The sequence below is a fragment of the Trachemys scripta genome, chromosome 18 (assembly GCF_013100865.1).
Source record: "Trachemys scripta elegans isolate TJP31775 chromosome 18, CAS_Tse_1.0, whole genome shotgun sequence".
Lineage (NCBI taxonomy): Eukaryota > Metazoa > Chordata > Testudines > Emydidae > Trachemys > Trachemys scripta.
In genome coordinates, this window is record NC_048315.1 from 9,355,306 (window position 1) to 9,378,125 (window position 22,820).

The window sequence follows — 22,820 nt, forward strand, 5'->3', positions numbered from 1 at the left end:
AAGGAACTGGGTGCTTAGCTCATTGGGTGAAATCCTGACCTCCGTACAGTCAATAGTAAAACTCCCTTTTATTTTGGTGGGGTCAGGATTCCCATTTTCTGTAGATTTATACTCCCAGAATTATCCCCGGACTGTTCCACTTGGAGGAGATCGTGTCAGATAGCACAGCTTTTGTATCTGCTTACATTTACCTCTCACAGTAAGAGCCGTGGATGTCCCCCTGCAGCCTGGAACCTCTGTGGTTTGCTACCGAGGAGAGAAGTGGCTGCACGGGTGTCAGGCTCCGCACATGCTGGATCAGAATCCTGTGCCAACTGCTCCTAGGACAGAGCAGTTGGGATTTCCCGAGGAGCCAGGGGAGAAGGGACAGCACAGTCACTAGGCTGGGATTTCTTTGGTCCTGTGGCTGCAGCCCTTGTTCAAGTCCAGGGGCTGGAGCTCTTTTTGTAGAGAACCTGCAGGGTTGCTCTGTACGCTGCCCACAAGCTGGAGTAGGCCTCCATGTAGTTTCTCACACACCAATCACTTTTTCAGGGGCTGGACACGTGTGTATTGGGGAGGGGAGTGGATGAATTTCACTCGTCTTGTAGAAATCCACAAGCTCTGTATTGTTTCGGCTGTTGGCAGGATTGTTTGAAGCATGTCCCCTTGTCCTGAATAACTAACTGTGGAATAAAGAGCAAAGTCAAGATTTTCAAGTGACTGGTGGCTTTGGGCACTCAACTTGAGAGACTCCAATTTTCAGAAGCAGCTGAGCACCTGCTGTCTGAAAATCAAGCCCCTTCAAAGTGTCACATAAGTTGGGTGCCCAAAAACAGACGCATCCGGAATCCCTAGTCATTTGGCCCCCGTCACTGGCCTCGTGAACGAAACAGGATGATAATGACCCCCCCCCCTCCCAAAATGTCCTCCTCAGGAAATCCTCTCAGCATGTTGGTCTTTAGACCTCAGCGAGAGACCCAGCTTTACTCTCCTCGTGGATATGCTTGAAAAACTGCCAAAACTGAACAGACGGCTGTCGCATCCTGGACACTTCTGGAAATCTGCAGAGTGAGTATCTCCTACCCACTTCCATGGGAGTGGGGTTTGACCCATAGAATGTACTATTTTTTTCTCTTTTCTGTATAATGCTGTAATAACTGGGTTATATTTGATATTCACTAACTTAAAGAACACTTAACCCCTTCCCCAGCATAAAATGATTAATTCCATTTTTTAAAATGTCTTTATTGGATTTCCCCCCTCCCTCCTCCCCCAAAAATGCAGACTCAAACATTATTCCTACTTTAAAAGGAAGAGTAAATCCATTGTCAGTTTTTCACCCTTGGTTTTAAATCCGCTTCTGAGGCAGAAAGTCCATCGGGGTTGGTGGAAAGTGGCAGAAACAATCATGTAATGCTTGTGGGAGGGGCCATCTTGGCCTCAAAATTGGGTGGTAGTGGCTCGAAAGGGCGCGTGGCAAAGGGATGTGCTGGAATATATTCTGAGGATTGACCTATGGGATTATAGCTGTAACCTAAATGGTTGAGTCTCTGAAGTAAATGATAGGGATAAACCAAAATCTGATGTGAAATTCACCTTAGTGTGGAAGAATAGGATAAAGCCCCTTGTACCACAGGGCCTGAACATTTTAACCTCAGTCTCATGAATAGCCACTAACTCAGGGGGACGTAGCTTCTGATTCGGTGTGCATTGAAACCAATGGGAGTTCTTCTTCCCTTGACTTCAGTGGGAGCAGAACTGAGTCAACACTGTAGCCAGTGGGCCTGATTTCATCTCATACCAGTTGAATGTCAGTGTAACTCCATCAGCATTCGTTATGTGCTTACATGACTAATGCGAGGAAGGGCTACTCAAAAGAATAAGGATTTGCAGAACTGGGCCTTTACGCCCCGATTCAAGAAAGTATCCTGATCTCAGGAAAGCGCTTTATTTCCATTGAAGTCAGTGGGACTTAGGGACATGCTTAAAACTACGCATATGCTTGTATGCTTTCCAGAACCAGTTCCCCAAAGCGGGGTTTATGTGAGGTCCTGAGGCCCAGTGTACTAGGGAGAATTCCATTCTTAGGGAATATTTTGCTCATTGCTATATTTTCATGAACAGAACTTCTAATATTTATTTTTCTCTCTCCTTTTTTTCCAATGGTTTGATCATCTTCTTTCCCATCTCTTAACCTTTCGTGATCCTCCTGCGGTATCTTGCCATAACGCCTCAAATGCTTCACCTTTTTCTGTATTGCAATTACCACTGCATTTCCTGATTTCTACTCTTTGAACACTTCACCAATTTCCCTGTGCAAAATCTTCCTGACACGGAATTCTGAATACTTTGAATTCATTCTGAAATGTGACTTTCCTCCAAGACCCTGGCATCATTACTATACAAAAGGACACTACTCTCAGCAAAGAATGAACATTTACTGTCCAGTCATTGAGAAATAGAGCTTTCTGATATTTTTCCTCTCTGCATCAATCTCTGCTTTAAGCATAAAGCACCATGAATCCTTTATACTTGTCCCATTATAGTAATTTTTCTAAAGCTATAACACAAATGTTCTTAAAAAGAACAGGTCAAATAGATCACCAGTTATACAGATACTGCACGATGTCCTGCTGCTGGGAAAGCCAAGTGTCTTCTTTGCTCCCTGAATGCTCCAGCAGCGACAATGGGACAATTTAACCTGAGTCCTTGCTATTGTTGATTGAGCTCTGACCTTTAAGAAATGTGATCATAGACTCTTCGGGATTAATTATAAAAATCCATAGACAATTTCAAGGGTTGGGTTTTGTTTTTACACATATTTGAAAATGATGTTGAAACTTAAGCTAAAATATGTGAGCACATGTATTGCATATAATTACGCTGCTTTTCCTACCTGTGCTTCTGTTATAAGAGAAATAGCCCGTTCTTTTTTTCTCCCCTCTGGTCTAATAAGATTTTACCTTAGAAATCCCTCTTTGATTGCGTTAGCAGCATTAGATAGTAAAAGGTGGGCCGGATCCTGTTTTGTGCATAAAACTCCCAGTGAATTCAGTGGCAGTTCCACTTCCGGAGCAGTTACAGGATGAGGTCAATAGCTGATGAAGTTAGTGGAGATGAATCCTATCCCTTTGTGTCTCATCTCCTGAGATATAATTAACCAGAACATAGAATGTGATCTGTACACTGTCTACTGTCTGAAAATTCCCACTTACCTTATAAAGCATATCTTAATATGGATGGTTCTATTTCATAGCTGAAAGATGCTAAGATCATCAATAGCTTTTTTGCACGTAGAGATTTGGGGTCAGATTTTTAAAGGTGTTTAGGTGCATAAAGATGTGGATACTTAATGGGGCTTTCAAAAGCACGCACATGTCTGCTCCCATCAGACCCTTTATCTGAATAGCTTTCCTCTACACACACAGGTATTTTTAAAATCTTTTTGAAAGGTGCTAGACTGACAGTCCTGGAGAGGGAAGCCCTCTGTTTAGCTCCAGCCTACCAGCAGCATGAGTGTTCCTCAACATGCCTCCGCCCTGTTTGATAGGGTGGCTGGATCTCCAACCCCATTTTGATTGGCCAGGAAGGACCTCACTGAATTCCAAATGTCACTGGGCACTTGCCACTAGGGATGGGATTGGGATCGCCCATTATGTCAAAATGCAGCCACAACCAGCCTTGGCTCACTTCTAACCTGCTATGTAGAGGTGAAGGGCTCCCTAACCCATTGCCAAGTCACCGCTGAGCCGTCCAGTTTCCATTGTGACGTTTCCCCTCCCTTTGTATTCACTTACACTGATCCTTCTTTCTGTGACTCTAAATCATTTACCCATTTGGGTGATGTGACTGCTCATTGGCTATGAGGTTTGTCTAGCAAATCTGACTCAGTGGCGTGTCCAAAAGGAGTCTGCTTTCCTTGCTGTAGATAACTACAGTACAGAAGAGCACAGTATTGTACGGAACGTGCAGTATATCTTAAAATGTCCAATGATTCTGTTCAGTGACTTTGTTGTGTTGCGCAATAAAGGACACTTCTGCTAGATAAGTGGCCACTCTGAATTGTTATGAATGGTCTGGCACCTTTTCGCTAACTTAGCATTTCCCAAAACTTTGGAAGGTCAATTTATGAATCCAATAGTGACCCCTGTAGGCCCCATCCCATGTGTTCTCAAAGGCATCCCCAAAAGAAGTGGTCACTGAGGCTTGTCTATATGGGGAGATGGACTGGAACAACTATGCGGCGCAAGCTATTCTGCAGTGGCTATTTTGGAATAGGTCCCCGTGTGGGCGCACTTCTGGAATAAAATCACTTTTATTCTGGAATAGTGTGTGGAATAGCATATTCTGCAATAGCTAGTATGGCCAATTTCCCTGTGTAGACAAGCTCTGAGTTTGGGTAGATCTTCATAAATTGATACTTCCTCTCCTTTTTTGCATGCTTTTAGTGGTGAAATTTTGTAAGTGTCAACAGTGTTAATTATCAACATTGGCATTTAAGTTGGTGCCCGGTGAATGAATGGGGCAGTTCACAACTCAGAGCTATTGTTTCAGGCTCCGTCTGTTTCAGGCAGACATTACTGGATTGGTTACGTTCAGGTCATGTTTTTTGAAGGTTTTCTTCATAATCATAACAGCTAGAGACTGACTTCTCATTTTTAAATGCAAGCTGTGTGATTTCTGAGCCACAATAAACAGAGGTTCACACCCTCTCTGGCAAATCGTTTGGGTTCACCATGCACTTTGTGAATCACTACACTAACCCCTTGATTTATTTTAGGATAAGCCTCACAATGTATAATTCTCTAAAGCTTGCTTCTAGTGACTGCAAACTAACTCTTATTGTTGTTTTTTTTTTTTCTTCCCATCTTTTATAGGTTGTAGCTACTGGTGCAATAACTGGGTCTGCCTTGCATGCTTCCATGTGTTGTATCCTAATCGACAACTTGGACAATCATCTCTCACTTAAAAACAAAACTACCAAATTTTTTAACCTTTGGACATAACCAACACTTTACGAATTCCTCTCTCCTGTCTTTTCTCTTGGTGTGGGCTGTTAGCTTGAATAACAACGCTTGTCTTCAAGAAAAATTGCTGTCAACTAACAACATGGCCATTTGTGTTCACTTCTGAATCATTTCAACAGGGCAGACTGTAATTTCTTCCTTGAAATGGTCTTGTGATTACTGTCTAACGCCTACTACTAGCAAGGCATAAGCAACAGAAATGGCACTCTGTGTTTGGATTCTGTAGTTGTGGGTTGTTTTGTAGTTGCTAAATGTTGTTTTCAGTTGTGTGCATTCTGCAAGTTTCATCCAACAAAGAGTGGTACAGGACTCGAGCAGCTGTGAGCCCTTACACCTCAAATCGTTATTGCTGTGCTGTGTAGCTCCTGAATGTTTTGTTTTCACAGGCACAAATTATTAGGAACTAACGCTGAACAGGGTGGCAAGTTTGTATCATTTTTGGTGGTACCCAGAACAGGTCCAAGTCTCGCCCACCCCACCCCACCCCACCCCCATGCCTGCCATAAAATAATGTAAAAATGGACTGGAAACATTTAACAGTTTCCTTATATTGCACAATGTGGGGTGGGGAGATGAGGGGTCTAGGGTGGGGCCAGAGATGAAGGGGTCACGGTGCAGGAGGGGGCTAGGGCAGAGTGGGGGTGATGGCTCTGGGGTGGGGCAGGGCTGGGGATGAGGAGTTTGGGGTGCAGGCAGGCTGCCCCAGGGCTGGGGCTGGAGAGGAGGACTCCAGTCCCCCCTCTCCCTCCCGGCAACACACTCACTCGGCACTGTCACTGCATGTGCTCCTGGGGCCGGGCCCTTCTCAGGTCCAGAAAGCCCCCTCGCCTCCTGGTGGTGGGCGCCAGGGGAGGTGGCGGGGAGGGTGCCATCACGTGTGCGCTGCCTCCCTCCACAATTTTTTGTCATTGACTTGAATGGGAACTGGTTGCGGAGTTTAGTGACTGAGACTTGGGTCCTGAAAGGGTATTTGGGCTCCTCACTTCCATTGAAATCAGTCAGTGAACGCCTCGCTTTCCAGGGGAGAGAACTGGCAGGAGATAGGTTTCCTTGCTCAAGGCGTGTCTATGCTAGAAAAACTTCTGCAGTACAGCTGCAGCTTTGACGCTGTAGTGTAGACACTGCTACGGTGATGGAAGAACCCCTTCCATCTGAGAGGCAGTATCTAGGTCGATGGAAGAATTCGTCTGTTTCACAGCCCTGAGCGATGTAGTGAAGCCAACCTAACTTTGTAGTGTAGAGCAGCCCTCCGTTTGGGACCAATTGTAACTTTTAAATAACGTGTGGCTTCGCCTTCTCCTCTACACGCCCACGCAGGCCCAGGAACAATCCAGCCATTTAAATGTAATCAGTCATTTTATTAGCTTTGCTGATTAGGGCCCCTATTCGCAAAGGGCTTTGCTTTAAGTTCCACTACTTCAATTTAAGCATGTGTTGGAGCTTTGAGTCAAGCTCGAGCACAACAATTTTTTTTTTTTTTTTAAAGAGCTTTCTCTACATGGGGACACTCAGGATAAATTAATCAGAGTTAACTTTTCCATTGGAAAGCAAAGAGTTCAGTGACTGATTTCAATGAAAATGATTAAGGCGCATTAAACTCCTGTGTGGACACTCTCATTCAGGGTTAAACTAAACTAAATTAAAGCTACTTTAATTTTGAATGAGTGTCCACACAGGGATTAACAAATCCACTTTAAATTCACAACTCTAGTTAATTTGGATTAATTTTCCTGAGAGGCCACATGTAGACAAGCCGTTAGAGATCGTGAGTTCTAACATACATTTTAGTTTGGCAGGCTATGAAGCAAGAGCCACTATCACTTTGCACTAATTTTCAGTGAAGCCAAATGATCCCCAGTGAGTGTTTTCTGGAGATGAATGTCTCTTTACATACATATTACATTTCCAGATAGCCAGATGTTTGTGTACAATATTGTACAGTAAAAGAGTACTCTTCAATACTTAACTCATTTGTGGCACCTGCCTTTAAGTCCTCTAAGGAGGAGATTTTTTTTTTTTTTTGTATATTGAATCTTTCAAGATTCAACAGACCTTTAGTAAATGTAGGAAGGTCTCTTTCCACTGACCCTTATTACAGTCTGGAGAGAGGAAAAGCAATGGGTTTTCAAAAGACTATTTAATTGACCATGTCGGATTGATCCTTTTCCCTGATAAAAATTTGACCTTTCAATAGTCATTTTCCTTCTCCCATCTTAACAATGGTTTCCCAGACTTTTATTCCTTTTCTCCCTACCCCAGTTAAGAATCAATCTAGTTTCTTACCTTTGATCCATCTGGGCAGGGGAGAGGGAGATTTTCAAAAGCACAAAGGACAGCTGAGGTTCCAGCACCCATTTAAAGTCAGTGGATGTCGGGCATCCAGCTCATATTTTGGGCCTTTGAAAATTCCCCACTTTTTTTTTCCTTCTTCCTTCTGGAATTTATTTCTCTTTGAGGTAGAAAAGATTTGCACTGGGGGCAACCTCTCCTGAAAAACATTGGGAGTAAGGACTTCAGTATCAAGCCCTGTTATCACAGTTCATTTTATTTGCTGATCACTTAAACTTCTTTGTTGGACGACCTTGCATTGTGCTGTACTGCAGAGCCTAACACATTTTATTTCCTTTATAGGACTCTGTATAAGGGCTGTTAATAGGGCTCTTTGTACAACGAATAAAAAAAAAAAAGAAAATGCATAACTTTTTTTCCTCTCCCTTCCCCACTCTTTTCAGCATTAACAGTAGCAAAGTTGTCCTCCGTTTTGAAAGATTTGGCTTGGGAATCCTGGAATCAAGTAATCAAAAGATATAGCATGGTGTGTAATTATCTTGTTGATATTGTTGTCTACCTGCTTACACACAACATCAGAAACCTTCACGGCATCTTCCGAACTCTGAAACTGGTGCAGCCCTACCTGAAAGCCACACAACCCCTCCGTTCAAACTGGCGTATGTTGTTTCTGAAGTCTGAGTTCTGCCTAAGCACCAGCAATTATTTAAAAAATGTTTACATCATATGTTTCTCTGTGAACTATATTTTTTTAACATGATGATAATAAAGGTGATTTAAGATTTTTCTTTAAGTGCAAGCATTCAAGTGGCACTGAAAAGAACTGTTCCCCCAGTTCTTTGTTGCATCTGTGGAGTAACTAAGGGCTAATTTCTGCACTGCAAATCATGCACACGGTTTCCACTGAAGCTAATCGAGGTTGCACATGTCAGAGAATGGCTAGCTTTAAATCACTAATGCAGCCAATTCAAGTGAGAAGGAATGGAGTTATGGCCCCATTGTGTCTCCATAAGGAAGCTTCTAAAAACTTGAGATTTTTATTTTATTGAAAGGAAATGCATGTATTGTGTTTATGGTTTGGGCAAACTTAATAAACTCTTGATTACTGATCTTCTCTGGAAACTTTGTCTAAGCTTGGGCTGGTTCTGATCTCGGTTACACTGCTGCAAATGTGGAATACCTCCACAGTGGTGTTAACTCTGAGTCCAGATTTACACGGAGATCAGAATCCTGGCCTTTTGTCTTGAACTATGCTAGAAAAGGATTCCACTCTAATCAATAGTCATTTATTCACAGAATAGTGGAGGGTGGGATTTAAAAAAAAAAAAAGAGGGGAGTGGGAGCATCATAATCTCACTGGCTTTCAGTGAAAACTGGGCACCTTAATCCTTGAAGGGTGTTTTTAATCTCACCTTTAACTTTTTTACAGATTCACAGTAATCAGAGTTGCCATCTGCATATTGCAGCACTGTACTTATTTGGGACTTAAATTCTTCTCCATTGTAAATGGAGTTTCACTGTAAGCAGGTTCCACAGTAATTGAATAATGGGTACTAGGATCCTGTCCATGCCAGCTGCATTCGAGACCATATAATCCACATTCAGGACCTGCTTCTGCTCTCACTTACAATGGTGTCAATCAGGAGTGATTCCAGTGGGGTCCGTGGAGTTACATAGCTGTAAAATGAGAGTACGAATCCAGCTCTCATTTCCTTTACAATTTACTAAAACTGCGCTGGTGTTGGGAATACACATGGCTGTATATATCACTTCGGAGCGGATTCAGTTAAAAACCAATTACCTACTGAGACCCCAGCAAGAGCAATTAATTATTCCCCCTTCCCTCCCCCCCAGTCTTTAGTGTTTCTACAGAACAGAAATTGAGCTACGGTTTTAATTGGCTTTGGCTCTTTATTGGAACTACTAACCTTTTAACAATGCAAAACAACCTGGCTTTTAGTGGCGAAGAGAAATTGCCTTCAAATGACCCTACTAGACTAGGGAGGCACTGGTAAATAAGCGGTAACCGTAGATGGCCTGACTTTCAAAGTTGCTAAGCCCGTGCAGAGCCTGTTGCCTTCACTGGGAGCTACCTCTGGAAATCAGGCCCAGGATGTCTCATACCTCAGGGTGAACAGAACGCTTCATGTCCTGGTGTCTCTTCCTGCAGAGTTCAGTTACACGGCTTTGCCTTAGACTGACAATTCAGGTTAGATTTCTGAACAGCCTGCTTAGTTCATTCTCATTATTAAGTCCTCTGCATAGGAATGAAAGAGAGTGACATGATCACAAACAGGAGAGATGATTTTAGATGTTTCCTTATACTAATCTCTAGATCAGACCAGTACTTGAGTTCCCCCTTTCCCCCCATACAGAAGGCAGGTGTGTATGTGTGTATATGTATATGTGTGTGTGTGTGTGTGTGTGTGTATATATATATATATATATATATAATATAATCAAGGTGGAAGTGGCCTATTCCCAACAGTTGACAAGAAGGGGTGAATATACATACCTGCCTACTGTATTTTTCACTCCATGCATCTGATGAAGTGGGTTTTAGCCCACGAAAGCTTATGCCCAGACAAATTTGTTAGTTTCTAAGGTGCTACAAGGACTCCTCGTTGTTTTTGTTGATACAGACTTACACAGCTACCCCTCTGAAACCTGGCCCCAAATTAGAACGATTTCTGATGACACAGCATGGAGTTCCTGGAAACGCCTCCCCCGCATCACTCCTTCTACCTGCTAATGGCATGGTATCACTTTTAGTACGAAAGATCTTTCCAGTGGCGGTGGCAAAAAGTAACCACTCTTTAAAAGCTTCATTTCACTTTTGAAACTGCACTTTTGCAGTTGTGCAAAAGTTGCAGGGGGATTTTTAGCTGCCTTTTCTTATGTCACCAGTGACAGTGCTGGGTGCAGGACTTGATTCTCATGCTTTCTTTCTGAAAAGAAATCAGGCTTGAAGCATTTGTGTGTTGTGTGTTTTAAAAAAAATTAAGACTGACAGATCTTACAATGTGGAAGAAAGTCCCGTCTTGGGCCATCTGATCTGAGCCATGTCTCATGTTTTTTGTCTTGTGTTTTAAAGGTTGGATTTTTTTTAGGCTAAAACCACAAACTCAGCACTTTTTGAATAGAAACAAAAGAGCCATGTTCTGATTAGTGAAAGTCACTAGTGGAATCATCCACCCAAATGGAGGTGCATATGAGCTACAAAGACCATGTTAATGTGCAGCTGTATGCTGGCTTTAGGCAGCCCTGCATGTACAATACCCTGGGCTGCCCCCACATGCAAGGGGCTGTGCACAGGTGCCACTGCCAAATTGGGGGTCACATGCATAGAACCATGTAAGCCACGCCCCTTGGAATGCCTCTCCATGCCTTCTAATAAGACTTTGTGTTTTTATATGGTGCAAGTCTCAAAGCACAAAGATGGGTAAGATCTGTTCTCATTTTATAGGTGGGGAAACAGGGCTTGTGGAGCAGCCGCTCTGGGGCTGCATCCTCACTAGGAGAAAAGATCAGAACACACCCTGAGTTAACTAACTACAGGTAAAATCCCAGTGAATACCAGGCAGTTTGTTTTTTCCCCACAAGCTATCTGGTCAAGTTACAGACTCTGTTTAACTCCACCCGCTAACTTGTACGAAAACTGCAAATTGTTGTCTTCTCTAGGATTTTCTCTCTAGATAAGAATGCACATCTACCACCTTTGTGAAGACCAGGCCCATGCATCTTCCAGCCTCTCAGAATGGGAACTATGGCCCAGATCCTCCCAGGTATTTAGGTGCCTAATTCCCATGGGCTTCTATGGGTGATAAGTGCTGAAATACCTGGCACAATCTGGGCCTATGATCCCATTTCTGGCCACAGGTTTTCTGGGAGGCTTCTATGGGCTGTCTCTGCCAGAATTCAATATTCAGGCCAGATGTCAGTCTGGACCCTTCAGGCTGTGGGGAGCCCCCCCCACCCCCCCGAAGCCATGAGTAGAGTGCAAGGGTCCGCAAACAGCACATTGATTTGAAGGCTCTGAACCTTAATTTTTAATATCAGGAATTCCCTTTTCTATTGTACTCTGACCTAAAATCTGTCTAGCGTTATTACTGCCTCCCTCTTTTCTTATCTTAATGTGGTAAGATGTTTCATCATTTGCCTTGGGCATCAGATACCATGTTAGGTTTAAATATTTTGTTGCTAAAAATGATAAGGGTGCCCAGTCTTTCAGAAAGGGGCAGTGGAAGCAGAGGCACTCTAGGAGGTAGAGATGCACCAGTTGAAAGAATGGCAAGTGTAGGAAAAGAGACTGGCACTGTGCATTATAGGGATATAAATAAAAGACCTGTGCTCCCAGGTAACACTAAGCAAGTGGGCAAATGCTTTAGCTAAAATAAAGGTCTTGTTTTGCTGGATGGTGATGCAGATACACTGGTTTTGTCCCATCAGGCGCTCCATCCCATTACATGTATAGCAGGTGTGATACCACGTGCACATGCAAGCTTGGAAATAGCTGCTGGTACTGGTACACGACTTCTGCTATAAAACTGCTTGGGGTGTTGGCACTTAAGGGAAGTACATTCCCTTGGGGAAAAATCCTCGTCCTATTGAAGCACCAGGGGTTTGCTAGTGACTTCAGGGGGGCCAGGCTTAGACACTTGAATTAAATATTTGTGGTAGTTCCATTTCAGACATTTTCCCCCCCCCCACACGCACATTACGGCATGTAGACAAAATGGGGCCATGGACGTGCTTTGAACTGTTAGAGTTCATGTCTCAAATTGGGGGTGGGGGTCGCAGCCAGTTTTTCTCTAGGACATGCAAAATGACAGTCATGCTTCTAGAGGCCACATATGAAAATCTGGCCCCCAATTTTTTCACAGAGCGACCAAGACGGCATAAAGGATTCCTAACTTACATGTTCCACACAATGTAATAGCAAGTAGATGCTAAGTCAACACCTGCTCAGTCTCTTACAAATATTGTGTTCAAATGTTTATAATGTGTGTTGAATGTAAAACGGAGTTGTGTGGTAGTTACTGATCCCACCATAGCTTTATTTAATTCAATGAATAAAACTCCTTGAGTGTAACTGTATTTGTAGCAAGCTATTTACATCATATGGTTTTGTGAATGAAAAAATACTAATATTTGCTCATCTCCAAAGCTGAAGATTGAATTGTGCCATCAGTAATGAGCAGAATTCAGTTTCATTAGACGATTTTGCTTAAATATTGATGGCACAACATGTGCCTAAATGAAGGGGGAAATTTTCAGTGTCTCTCTAAATTACATGAAATAAAAACAGATGTTAAGACTTATTAGACAAAACCTCCATTAGCTTCAGAAAGTGTTTTTGGCTAAGTAAAGATCTTGTGATTCAAAGTTGTTCCATTATATACTTTTAGTCCTCGAGTTCTGAATTTAGTCCTTCATGTAACTGAAGAACATAACTCTCGTTTGAATATGTGGCACTGGCAACAGCCTTGATGTCCTTATAGCAATTAGTTTCTGCAGGTTGTGTGGGTAAAACAACCCCCTACAGCAGGGGGTCCCAAACCTTTGGTGAGGCACATCTTGGTAAGGTGATGGTCTTCAATGCTCATCCCCCTCCTATTCCCCACAGCACAGACCACTGACTTCTCACAATTGTGTTAACCATTCTCCCTCCCGTTCATTAGCAGCTAGCCTTCCTGTGGCAACATGCAAAAGTAATGGGAAAGTGATGCATTCTTAACTGTACTTTAATAAAATTATCAGCTGGAACTGTCTGGCACAGTTTGAGATCCACTACCCAGTTATTTGCACATTTTAGAAACCTTATTCACAGAAACACAGGGCTATGTTGCCCTCCCCTTTTAAGTAGAACTCCCAGACACATTTCAATGGGAATGGCACAATAGTTCCAATATAGGGCTCTATATCCCAACAGATTCTGATACCCTTACCCACATCGAGTAGTACTTTACTGTGAATATACTATGTTGAGAACTGCTCGATGATCCAGATCTTCAGCAGGCGTGTGGTGAGATCAATGGAGCAACACTGATTTACGCTAGCTGAAGAACTGGCCTGGTGTGAGTTACGGTATTAGAATCCTGCAGTTATTTTAATTAATATCTTGGATCTAAAATTGTTTTCTTGTTTTAAAGAAGAGATTATGAAAGCCTGGGCTGTGAATGGTGTCTTTGGGTCTGATTGCTGGTGAAAATGGGAAGTAACTCAATTGATGTCAGTGGTGTGAAAAGAATAAGGCCCATTTATTCCTTAACACGTGTTGCTAACTGAACCGGGTCTTTATGCTGCATTGTTTTAGGATCGTTTGTACTATTTCTTCTTGTGGTGATGTTACGTAAGGGAGTGACTAGCACTGTAAGCCTGTGTTGTTTTTAGCCTTGTAAATGTGAAGCTTGCTGTACAGTACTGCTACAATAGCCACGACTTCCGTAGTGTATGTAAATGGAGTCTAATATGGTGAAAATTGACATTTTCTTTTCAAATGTGATGTAAACTTTGTACAGTAAATTTTTTTTATATTTTCTATCAACTGAGTTTGTCTTCCAGAATTGCTATTAATTTAATTGTTAGTATTAACAAAGGGTTCTGTATTAGTTTATGCAACTGGCAAAAAAAAAAATATTGCACTCTATGCTAATGAAATTCTGGATATTTAGGTTTCTTTTCTGTGAATAAATCTCTGCTCTGGATAAAACAAAAGTCATGGAATTGTGTGGGGTTTTTTTGTTAGACTTATGGTTGATTTAAGATATAATTCATAGATTCTAGGACTGGAAGGGACCTCGAGAGGTCATCGAGTCCAGTCCCCTGCCCTCATGGCAGGACTAAATACTGTCTAGACCATCCCTGATAGACATTTATCTAACCTACTCTTAAATATCTCCAGAGATGGAGATTCCACAACCTCCCTAGGCAATTTTTATTCCAATATTTAACCACCCTGACAGTTAGGAACTTTTTCCTAATGTCCAACCTAAACTTCCCTTGCTGCAGTTTAAGCCCATTGCTTCTTGCTCTATCCTTAGAGGCTAAGGTGAACAAGTTTTCTCCCTCCTCCTTATGACCCCCTTTCAGATACCTGAAAACTATCATGTCCCCTCTGTCTTCTCTTTTCCAAACTAAACAAACCTAATTCTTTTAGTCTTCCTTCATAGGTCATGTTCTCAAGACCTTTAATCATTCTTGTTGCTCTTCACTGGACCCTCTCCAATTTCTCCACATCTTTCTTGAAATGCAGTGCCCAGAACTGGACACAATACACTAGTGGAGGCCTAACCAGCGCAGAGTAGACGGAAGAATGACTTTTTGTGTCTTGCTCACAACACATCTGTTAATGCATCTGTAGAAGGGTTTGGTTGGGGTCGCCCCTGTCTGGGGCGGCTGGGAGCCAGGCCGCCTCACTACTGAGGTCTGCTGAGTCTGGGAATTAGCAGGGTGAGGCAGGAAATAGTCAAGAGCTCAGGCCCTCAGGCAGGGGCTGAGCAAAAATAGTTCAGGAACAAGCCCAGGCCCTGGGTCAGGGCGTCTGGGGCGAGGGGGAGATTGCCATCCATGAGTGGGGTGGCAAGGGGGACGCAGGCCTGCCCACTCCACTGCATCCCAGCCCGGGGCCCTAACAGCGGCAGGCAGCCTACTGCTGCGTCAGTGGGGATCCTGGCCGCAACACACTGACATCGGCTCTGGGTGTGCCGCAGCCAGACTAGGGTCGGCTGCCCCTGGGCTACTTCCTACCTCCCCCTCTAGCAGTACCTGCGTCTGGTCAGTGTCCTCCAGGGAGTCAAGGACCATGGGCTCCTCAGGGTTCTCGGTGAGCGGTCGGCTTTGCAGCTCCTCTGGGTCGCTTCTCTCCGGTAGGGTTGACAGCTTCTCCAGGGTCTGGTCGTCATCAGGCCTTAACTGGTATGGCCAGTCCTTGGGTCGGTCACAGGCTGCAGGAGTCTCCCCAGCGGGAGCTAGGCCCCCAACGTCTGGCTTCTCCGGCAGCCAGGCAACTTCTGAGTCCTGGGATGTGGTTTTTATACTTCCGGTCCTGCGCTTTGACCTTTGGGGGGTGGGCGCAGGCTCCAGTGGCTCCGCCCACTTTGGCATCCAGAGGGGCTCGCTCTCTGAGCTTACCAAAATCCACCTTCATGAAATCCATTGTCTCTATTTTGCTGTTCTCCCTTCTACCCTTCCTTAGAATTGCAAACTCTATGATTTCATGATCACTTTCACCCAAGCTGCCTTCTACTTTCAAATTCTCAACGAGTTCCTCCCTATTTGTTAAAATCAAGTCTAGAACAGCTTTCCCCCAGTAGCTTTTTCAACCTTCTGAAATAAAAAGTTGTCTGCAATGCAGTCCAAGAACTTATTGGATAGTCTGTGTCCCACTGTGTTACCTTCCCAACATATATCTGGATAGTTGAAGTCCCCCATCACCACCAAATCTTGGGCTTTGGATGATTTTTTTAGTGGTCTTAAAAAAAGCCTCATCCACCTCTTCCACCTGGTTAGGTGGCCTGTAGTAGACTCCTAGCATGACATCACCCTTGTTTTTTACCCCTTTAGCCTAACCCAGAGACTCTCAACACTTCCATCTCCTATGTCCATCTCCACCTCAGTCCCAGTGTGTACATTTTTAATCTATAACGCAACACCTCCACCCTTTTCCCCATCTATCCTTTCTGAGCAAGCTCTACCCATCCACACCAACATTCCAATCGTGTATTATCCCACCAAGCTTCAGTGATGCCAACAATGTCAAAATTGTATTTATTTATTAGCACTTCCAGTTCTTCCTGCTTATTATCCATACTTCTCGCATTTGTATATAGGCATCTCAGATACTGGTTTGATCTTGCCTCCCAGTTTTGCCCTGACCCTCCTTTCTCTCTGCCATTATAGCCCACACTCCCTCTTGTTTCTGACCCATCTCCCAGGTCTCCATGTTATCTGTGGGCTTTGCTCATCTGTCCCCGTCGAATCTAGTTTAGATTTCCAAACTCGCTGAATATTTTACACTTCATATAGCACCTTTGGTGCTGAAAGATCTCAGAGTATTTTACAAATACATTATTTTATTACAGGAGTGCCCAGAGGACCCAGGAATTCCTTATGCCAGATGCTGTACAAACCCATAGTAAGAGACCGTGCTCCTAGAATGCTCAAATTTTAAATAGACAAAATAGAGAAGAAAAGCAATAGGAGGAAGTGACTTGCCTAATGTCACACACCAAGTGCGTGGTCAAGTTAGAAATAACGCCTGTCTCCCAATCCTCTAGACCACATAATCATTATGTATACATACTAACCATTAAATTCAGCACTTCCAGAATTGTAAACATAAAAAAAAAATTAGTCACCTTTGTGACTTCTCTTTTCTGTAATTTCACATGGCTGCTCCGCAGCTACATACCAACTTGACAAGTTTATTCGCTTTGTTTTATTTCATATTCTCCTCCCACCATCTCACTTTTTATGAGTCAAAAAGAAAGTGTTTTAAAAAAATAGGGATTTGAATGTGACAAGGTTGGTGGGGGGTAGCTGGGAAGACAGATTTGCGGGGGAGTAATGACTTGGAGGGCTAAATCTGCAGTGAGGTGTCAGTCGCTCTACTGAAGTCACTGGAGCTATGCCAAGCTTCTAACCCTGAACAGTTACGTGATGCCCTCAGGAGTGGGCCTCTTTATTGGCAATTGAAAGCACACCGGGCAAACTTTGTATGCTGGTTTCCTTATCACCTACCTCTGGGAGAAATGGCCTGTGGTCTGGGATACTCCTGTCATGAAAAGAGGGAGGCAAACAACTAACTTTGAAGTGGAAAAGGGTGATGCTAAAAAGGAGTCAAATCCGGAATTTGAAATGCTGGTCTCCATGCCCTGGGCTAGGTGACCAGCACAGCTGCATTGCAATCAATGCTGCCAGGCCCATTCTCAGCTGATAACCTCCCCAGTGATCTCATCTCTTCCAGCAGAAGAGAGATGCTAAAACTGCCTGAGGTTACATTCAGCCACAATTTCCCCAGCCTCGCTATTGCACAATTGGACCAAACAGGCTGTATCTGAACAATGGTATAGAATCATAGAATTTCAGGGTTGGAAGGGACCTCAGGAGATAATCTAGTCCAACCGCAAGTATGGTTACAGGCACTCTTCTGAAGATGTGATACTGAATTTCAGCAAGTAAGTTGTCTTAAGTAGTTTTTTTTTAAACATGGAAAAAAGCTATTCCTCCTCTAAACAATGGTTACTTCTTGTTCTAAGAGAATAGGTCCCACCCATTGTCAAAATCAGCAATTTCAATTGTAGTTTCCCGCAAATGCTTACAACGTAGCAGAGGCCATTTCCCACACCACTGTCTACTGCAGATGATTTCAAAAAGCATTGCACCGATTTCATTATTTTTCCATGCTGTTGTTAGGTAAAAAGCAAGTCCTCACTCACCTCTCCAGCACCCGAGTTCGTGCGGAGTTGGTATGGGGCTCACAATCTGTCAGAGACCAGACACCAATTCGTTGATCAACGGGCTTACACTATCCTTAGCTTGAAAAGCTTCAGAGTAAGTGTGGCAAGTTTATTAGGGGTGAGCATCAATATTTATACACAGAAGTAAACAAAGTGATTAACAGATCATAATGGTCATGTATAATCAATCAAGATTCTACAGGATAAAACAGGTTAAAATGTAAATTCAGAAAGAGAAAAGGGGAGATGACTACTTAAGGGGAGGGGGGTGTCATGAGTAGTTTGCAGGTCAGAGCTTTGATTAAAAGTTCAGACAGAGACATCAAGTCTGGGTTAAGTTTAAGCTCATCAAAAGTTCAGACTCAACACTGTAACTACATTACTGAAGCTGGAACCTAGATGTTTAACTGAGACCTAACTGAAATGCCAGTCTCACATACGTCCACCTTCTACAGATGTCCCAATGAAACATCACCCCTGCACTCAAGAGTTGTCCCTGACCCAGCTATCTGTCGTTCCACTGAGAGATGAAGTTCCAGGAACTTCAGGTTAATGGTCTTTGCTCGGTTTTGCTTTACCAGCCTACCTCACTGGTTTCTGGATTAAACTTCAGGCCCACGTTAAAACGCAGGAACTGCCATACCAAACCCGATGATTCATCTAACCCCTTATCCTGTCTGAAACCGTGGGCTAGCCAACAGCGGGAAAATGACTGTTAAACCATGGGGAGTTCACTGTGATTAGTGCACATGATCAAGCACAGCCCTGATTGCTTTCATCATCCTCGCCAGTGCCAGTGGAGGTGCGATTTCTGTCTGTTGGAATGGGCAGTCATTGGCTGAACGGTTGCAATTGCTGCCCGGCAGATAACTGGGCTCCAGGGCTGCGCGCTGCTGCAGCACCATTCTGATAAAGGCAGGCACGTGTCAGGAGCAAACCGGGGACTCCGGGAGAGCCCAGCCACGAGCGAAGCCCCCGAGCTGCTCAGTACGTGCCCAGGCCACATGGCAGCCAGGCCCTCCGGGCGCTCGCCACGTACGCCTCAGGCATGGCGTTGGCTCCACCCACTCAGGCACGGCGCGGGCTCCGCCCACTCAGGCACGGCCCTTCAGCACAGGCCACCTGTTATTTGAGATCCAAATCTAGCTCTCAACGCTGCAGCTTGAGTCCGCGGTTACTAAAATGCTCCGTTGGTGATTTTAGTCATACCACCATTCTAACACCGAATGCCTCCAAACTACTCCAAGCTAACCGCTGTGCTCTTCAATTGCACTGGTGTAAATCCACTGAAAGTGATGTAATTAACACCACAATTTACACAAGTGTAACTAAAACCTTGACCCCAAGTTACCAAGCTGTTAAAAATGGACTGTTCCCGTATTCAATGAACACTATATCATCCTGGAAACTCCTTATCAGGTGTTTGGAAAAACTGCTTTCTTAGGACTTGGACTTGGACTGACTTACCCCTTTTAGTGCAGTGATATGACGGTCATTGGTACTGGACCCTGAGTCTGCCTCTGCTGAAACCCTTACAGTCGGTGTGACCTCTGCTCAGTTGTTGGCACCTGGAGATGGATGCTCTAGAAATGAACAGAGAGTCTCGATTTAGGAAACAACAAGGAGTCCGGTGGCACCTTAAAGACTAACCGATTTATTTGGGCATAAGTGTAAAAAATCCACTTCTTCAGATGTATGGAGTGAAAGTTACACGTGCAGGCAGGACACGTTACACAATCCATTGTCTACAGCCAAGCCCTAAGACACAACCGCATTTGCTCCAATCCCTCAGACAGAGACAAACACCTACAAGATCTTTATCAAGCATTCTTAAAACTACAATACCCACCTGGGGAAGTGAGGAAACAGATTGACAGAGTGAGCTGGGTACTCAGAAGTCACCCACTACAGGACAGGCCCAACAAAGAAAATGACAGAACACCACTGGCCATCAGATACAGCCCCCAGCTAAAGCTGCTCCAGCACATCATCGACGATCTACAACCTATCCTGGAAAACGATTCCTCACTCTTACTGACCTTGGGAGGCAGGCCAGTCCTCGCTTACAGACAGCCCCCCAACCTGAAGCAAATACTCACCAGCAACTACACACCACACCACAGAAACACTAACCCAGGAACCAATCCCTGTAACAAACCTTGTTGCCTACTCTGTCCCCATATCTACTCTAGCAACACCATCACAGGACCTAACCACATCAGTAGGGTGACCAGACAGCAAGTGTGAAAAATCGGGATGGGGATGGGGGCTTGGGGCAGCAGGTTGGAGTGTGGGAGGGGATGTGGGGTGCCAGATCCAGGGGTGCTAAACTCAGGTGGCTACCTGCAAGCGGCAACCTGTCCCGGCTGCTCCTAGATGGAGGCGCAGCTGACGGCTCTGTGCATTGCCCCCGCCCTGAGCGCTGGCTCCGCAGCTCCCATCGGCCGGGAACTGCACATATATAAAAACCTTAAAGTGCTTCTTCAGCCTGCAGTTCCAAAGTTGTCTTATTTAATATTGTGTTTCATTTATACACCGCACAGAAACAAGATGTGAATTTTTTTGTTCAAATACAGCAACTTCAGCACATTACTGTGTGTACACACATTAGTACCTACATTTTAGAACAATAACTAAGAGGTGTTTTTATGTCTTGTAAAGATACCTTGTACAGCTAGGCCTGGGAGCATTGAACAGGAGAGATTGTGAAGTTCTTTTTGAATGTCAACATTGTGCTCTGCGTGAGCAGAGTAATCTTCAACAGAAACGCACCACCAGCACACGCGATGCTAAGAATGTGCAAAGACGTCGACACTAGATCTAGTGAGGGGAGCAACGTTCACATTGAGGCTTAAAAAAACCTTACACGATTAGTGCTCCAGCTTCTAAGGGCTTGTCTACACTTACAACGCTGCCACAATGCTGTAGTGCTTACTGAAGATGCTACGGGAGAGGCAGTAGTATTGATGGGAGAAGCCCTCCCCTCAACATAGCACGGCCTATACCGGGGGTTAGGTTGTTCTATGTCACTCAGGGGGCGCAGGTACGCTAGGGCTTATACCAAGATAGCTCTGTTCACAAAAAATCACTACCCTTACTGACAGCTATCAGTTTTAAGTGCAGACCAGGCCTAAGGCCCAGTTAAGTGACACAGGACTCTCCCATCTACTATTTTCACACTGCTTCTGGCCCTACCCACATGGGCAACAAGAGTCCACGTTGTTATTTTAAGTGTTCTAGCTGGAGCCCCACCAGTGCAAGTCTCTCTACCCAGGCTGGAGGCTCGCGCCCAGCTGCAGTGTAGACATACCCTACAGGCCAAACCTCTGTGGGTACGTCTTTACTGCATACTAAACCTTGGCTCAGACTCAGGTTTAAGCCCAAACTCACCTACTGTCCACACACAAAGTCTTCTGACTTGAAGCGGAAACCTCAGGAATGCAGACTTGCCCAGGGATAAGGGTCTGAGTCTGAGACCCACTGCAGCATGGGTCCGAGGCCACTCATTTTGCCATGTGGACACAGCTGAAGCTCAGGTTGCCAGGCTTACGTTTTGGAGAGTCCACCAACCCTATCGCACAATCCTCTAGTCCGGTGCATCCCAGACTTTCCTTCCCCAATCTTCCTACTCAATTCCCAAAACAGAAGCAACCTCTGGATTCCAATACAGTTGCTGGATATTTAACTCTTGATGTCCATGTGGACTGCTCAGCTGGCAACACCGTTCACCCTCTTGTGTGTTAGCAATGGCCAGCAGGGACACAGAGTCCTCCACCCAGCGTGCTGTGTTTTGGAGGGTAATTCTCCCTCCTCGTGCCCTTTGTAAAGCAAATGATTTGCCATTGTTTCTCTCCACTCTTCTGACATGGCCCAACCCTGTGAGTGTGGGTCCCATCTTGCGGCCCGTTTCCTATGCTGGTACTACTTATGGTACATGACCTAATTACATTAACCCCAGTCTCGCAGCCTGCCCCACACCACCTTGTCAGCAACTACTCGCTCTCACTTCTCCATCCCTGTGCCCCTTCTCCCCTGCCTGTGATCACCCACCTGCATGTGCTCCTCAGACCCCCGTACCAGGCTGCATTGGTGCACTCCCCCCCGCCCCAGCCTGTACAACCCCCTTCCCCTGCCTGCGCCCCTCTCCCCCCCAGCCTGTACCACCCCCTTCCCCTGCCTGCTCCCCTCTCCCCACAACCTGCACAACACCCTTCCCCGCTGTTACCAGATTTGCCCATTACTTTGGGTATGCTCATTTATTCGGGTTACTTTTCTGGGGAAGGGGATTCTGTATTTCTATCAATGTACTGCTTGTGTCACTTGTGTTTTCATATGGAGCTCTACTTCTCCCTGCTGCAAGTCCCCACCCAATGGAGCTACCCTGCAGGACCTAGGTTCCCTAGGGCTGGAGTAACCCAGCCCTAGAACTGGATGAACACCCACATATATATTAACAGAGCAACTCTGAGCAGACCGGGTCAATCAGCACTGTCAAGCTAACTCTCCTTATATGCCCCTGGGCTCCATGGACTGGGTCAAGCAGCACTTTCAAGCTGTTACCCTTATGCGTCCCAGACTCAGCACGTCCCTATCCCCACTCTCACAACACAATTGTACTGGCAGTAACCTACTCGATGAGCAAACCCCACAGTATTTTGGGCACTGCAGGTATCGTTACCTTAGGTAAAAGAAGCGTTGCTGTAGAGTGAATGGGGGAAGCTAAAACACAAACGAGTAAAGTTCAGCAAGAGAGAGAGAAGCAATCAACTTAACCATAGAAGTTATTTATTGAATAATAGTGATTTAAATTTTATTAGAGAATATTTAAAAATAAAGACGGTACAAACGATTCAAGGAGTCAGTTGTCAGTTATTGGGGGGAACATACAGAGTATGGGGGGATGTTTGTTATGTTGGGGTTGGCAGCACACATAATACATACGAACTGTAGAGTCCCCAATTGGGGGGGTGGGTGGTGGGCGAGATAAAGACAGTTGATAATCGGTGAGGGTCAATCATTCACACATGGGGTACAAATAGTCATGGGCACAAGTAGGTGGGTT

General features: G+C 44.6%; 1 protein-coding gene and 1 long non-coding RNA gene across 9 annotated transcripts in view; one reads left to right on the plus strand and one right to left on the minus strand.

The window, feature by feature from the left end:
- Window positions 1-8,627, plus strand: part of KSR1 (kinase suppressor of ras 1) — a 120,199-nt gene extending 111,572 nt beyond the window's left edge. For 5 of the 8 annotated variants that reach the window (XM_034752577.1, XM_034752572.1, XM_034752574.1 and 2 more), the window contains 2 exons: window positions 917-1,050; window positions 7,742-8,627. In XM_034752577.1, the coding sequence (XP_034608468.1) occupies window positions 917-1,050; window positions 7,742-7,820 (213 nt within the window). In that variant the 3' untranslated portion in view covers window positions 7,821-8,627. The other 3 variants (XM_034752575.1, XM_034752573.1, XM_034752576.1) reach the window with 3 other exon arrangements.
- On the minus strand, window positions 126-21,724 carry LOC117867487. The gene is made up of 3 exons (XR_004643419.1): window positions 21,149-21,724; window positions 19,226-19,341; window positions 126-665 (listed from the first exon to the last, which is right to left on the minus strand). It is a non-coding gene; the product is annotated as an uncharacterized LOC117867487 (long non-coding RNA).
- Window positions 21,725-22,820: the final 1,096 nt, after the last annotated feature.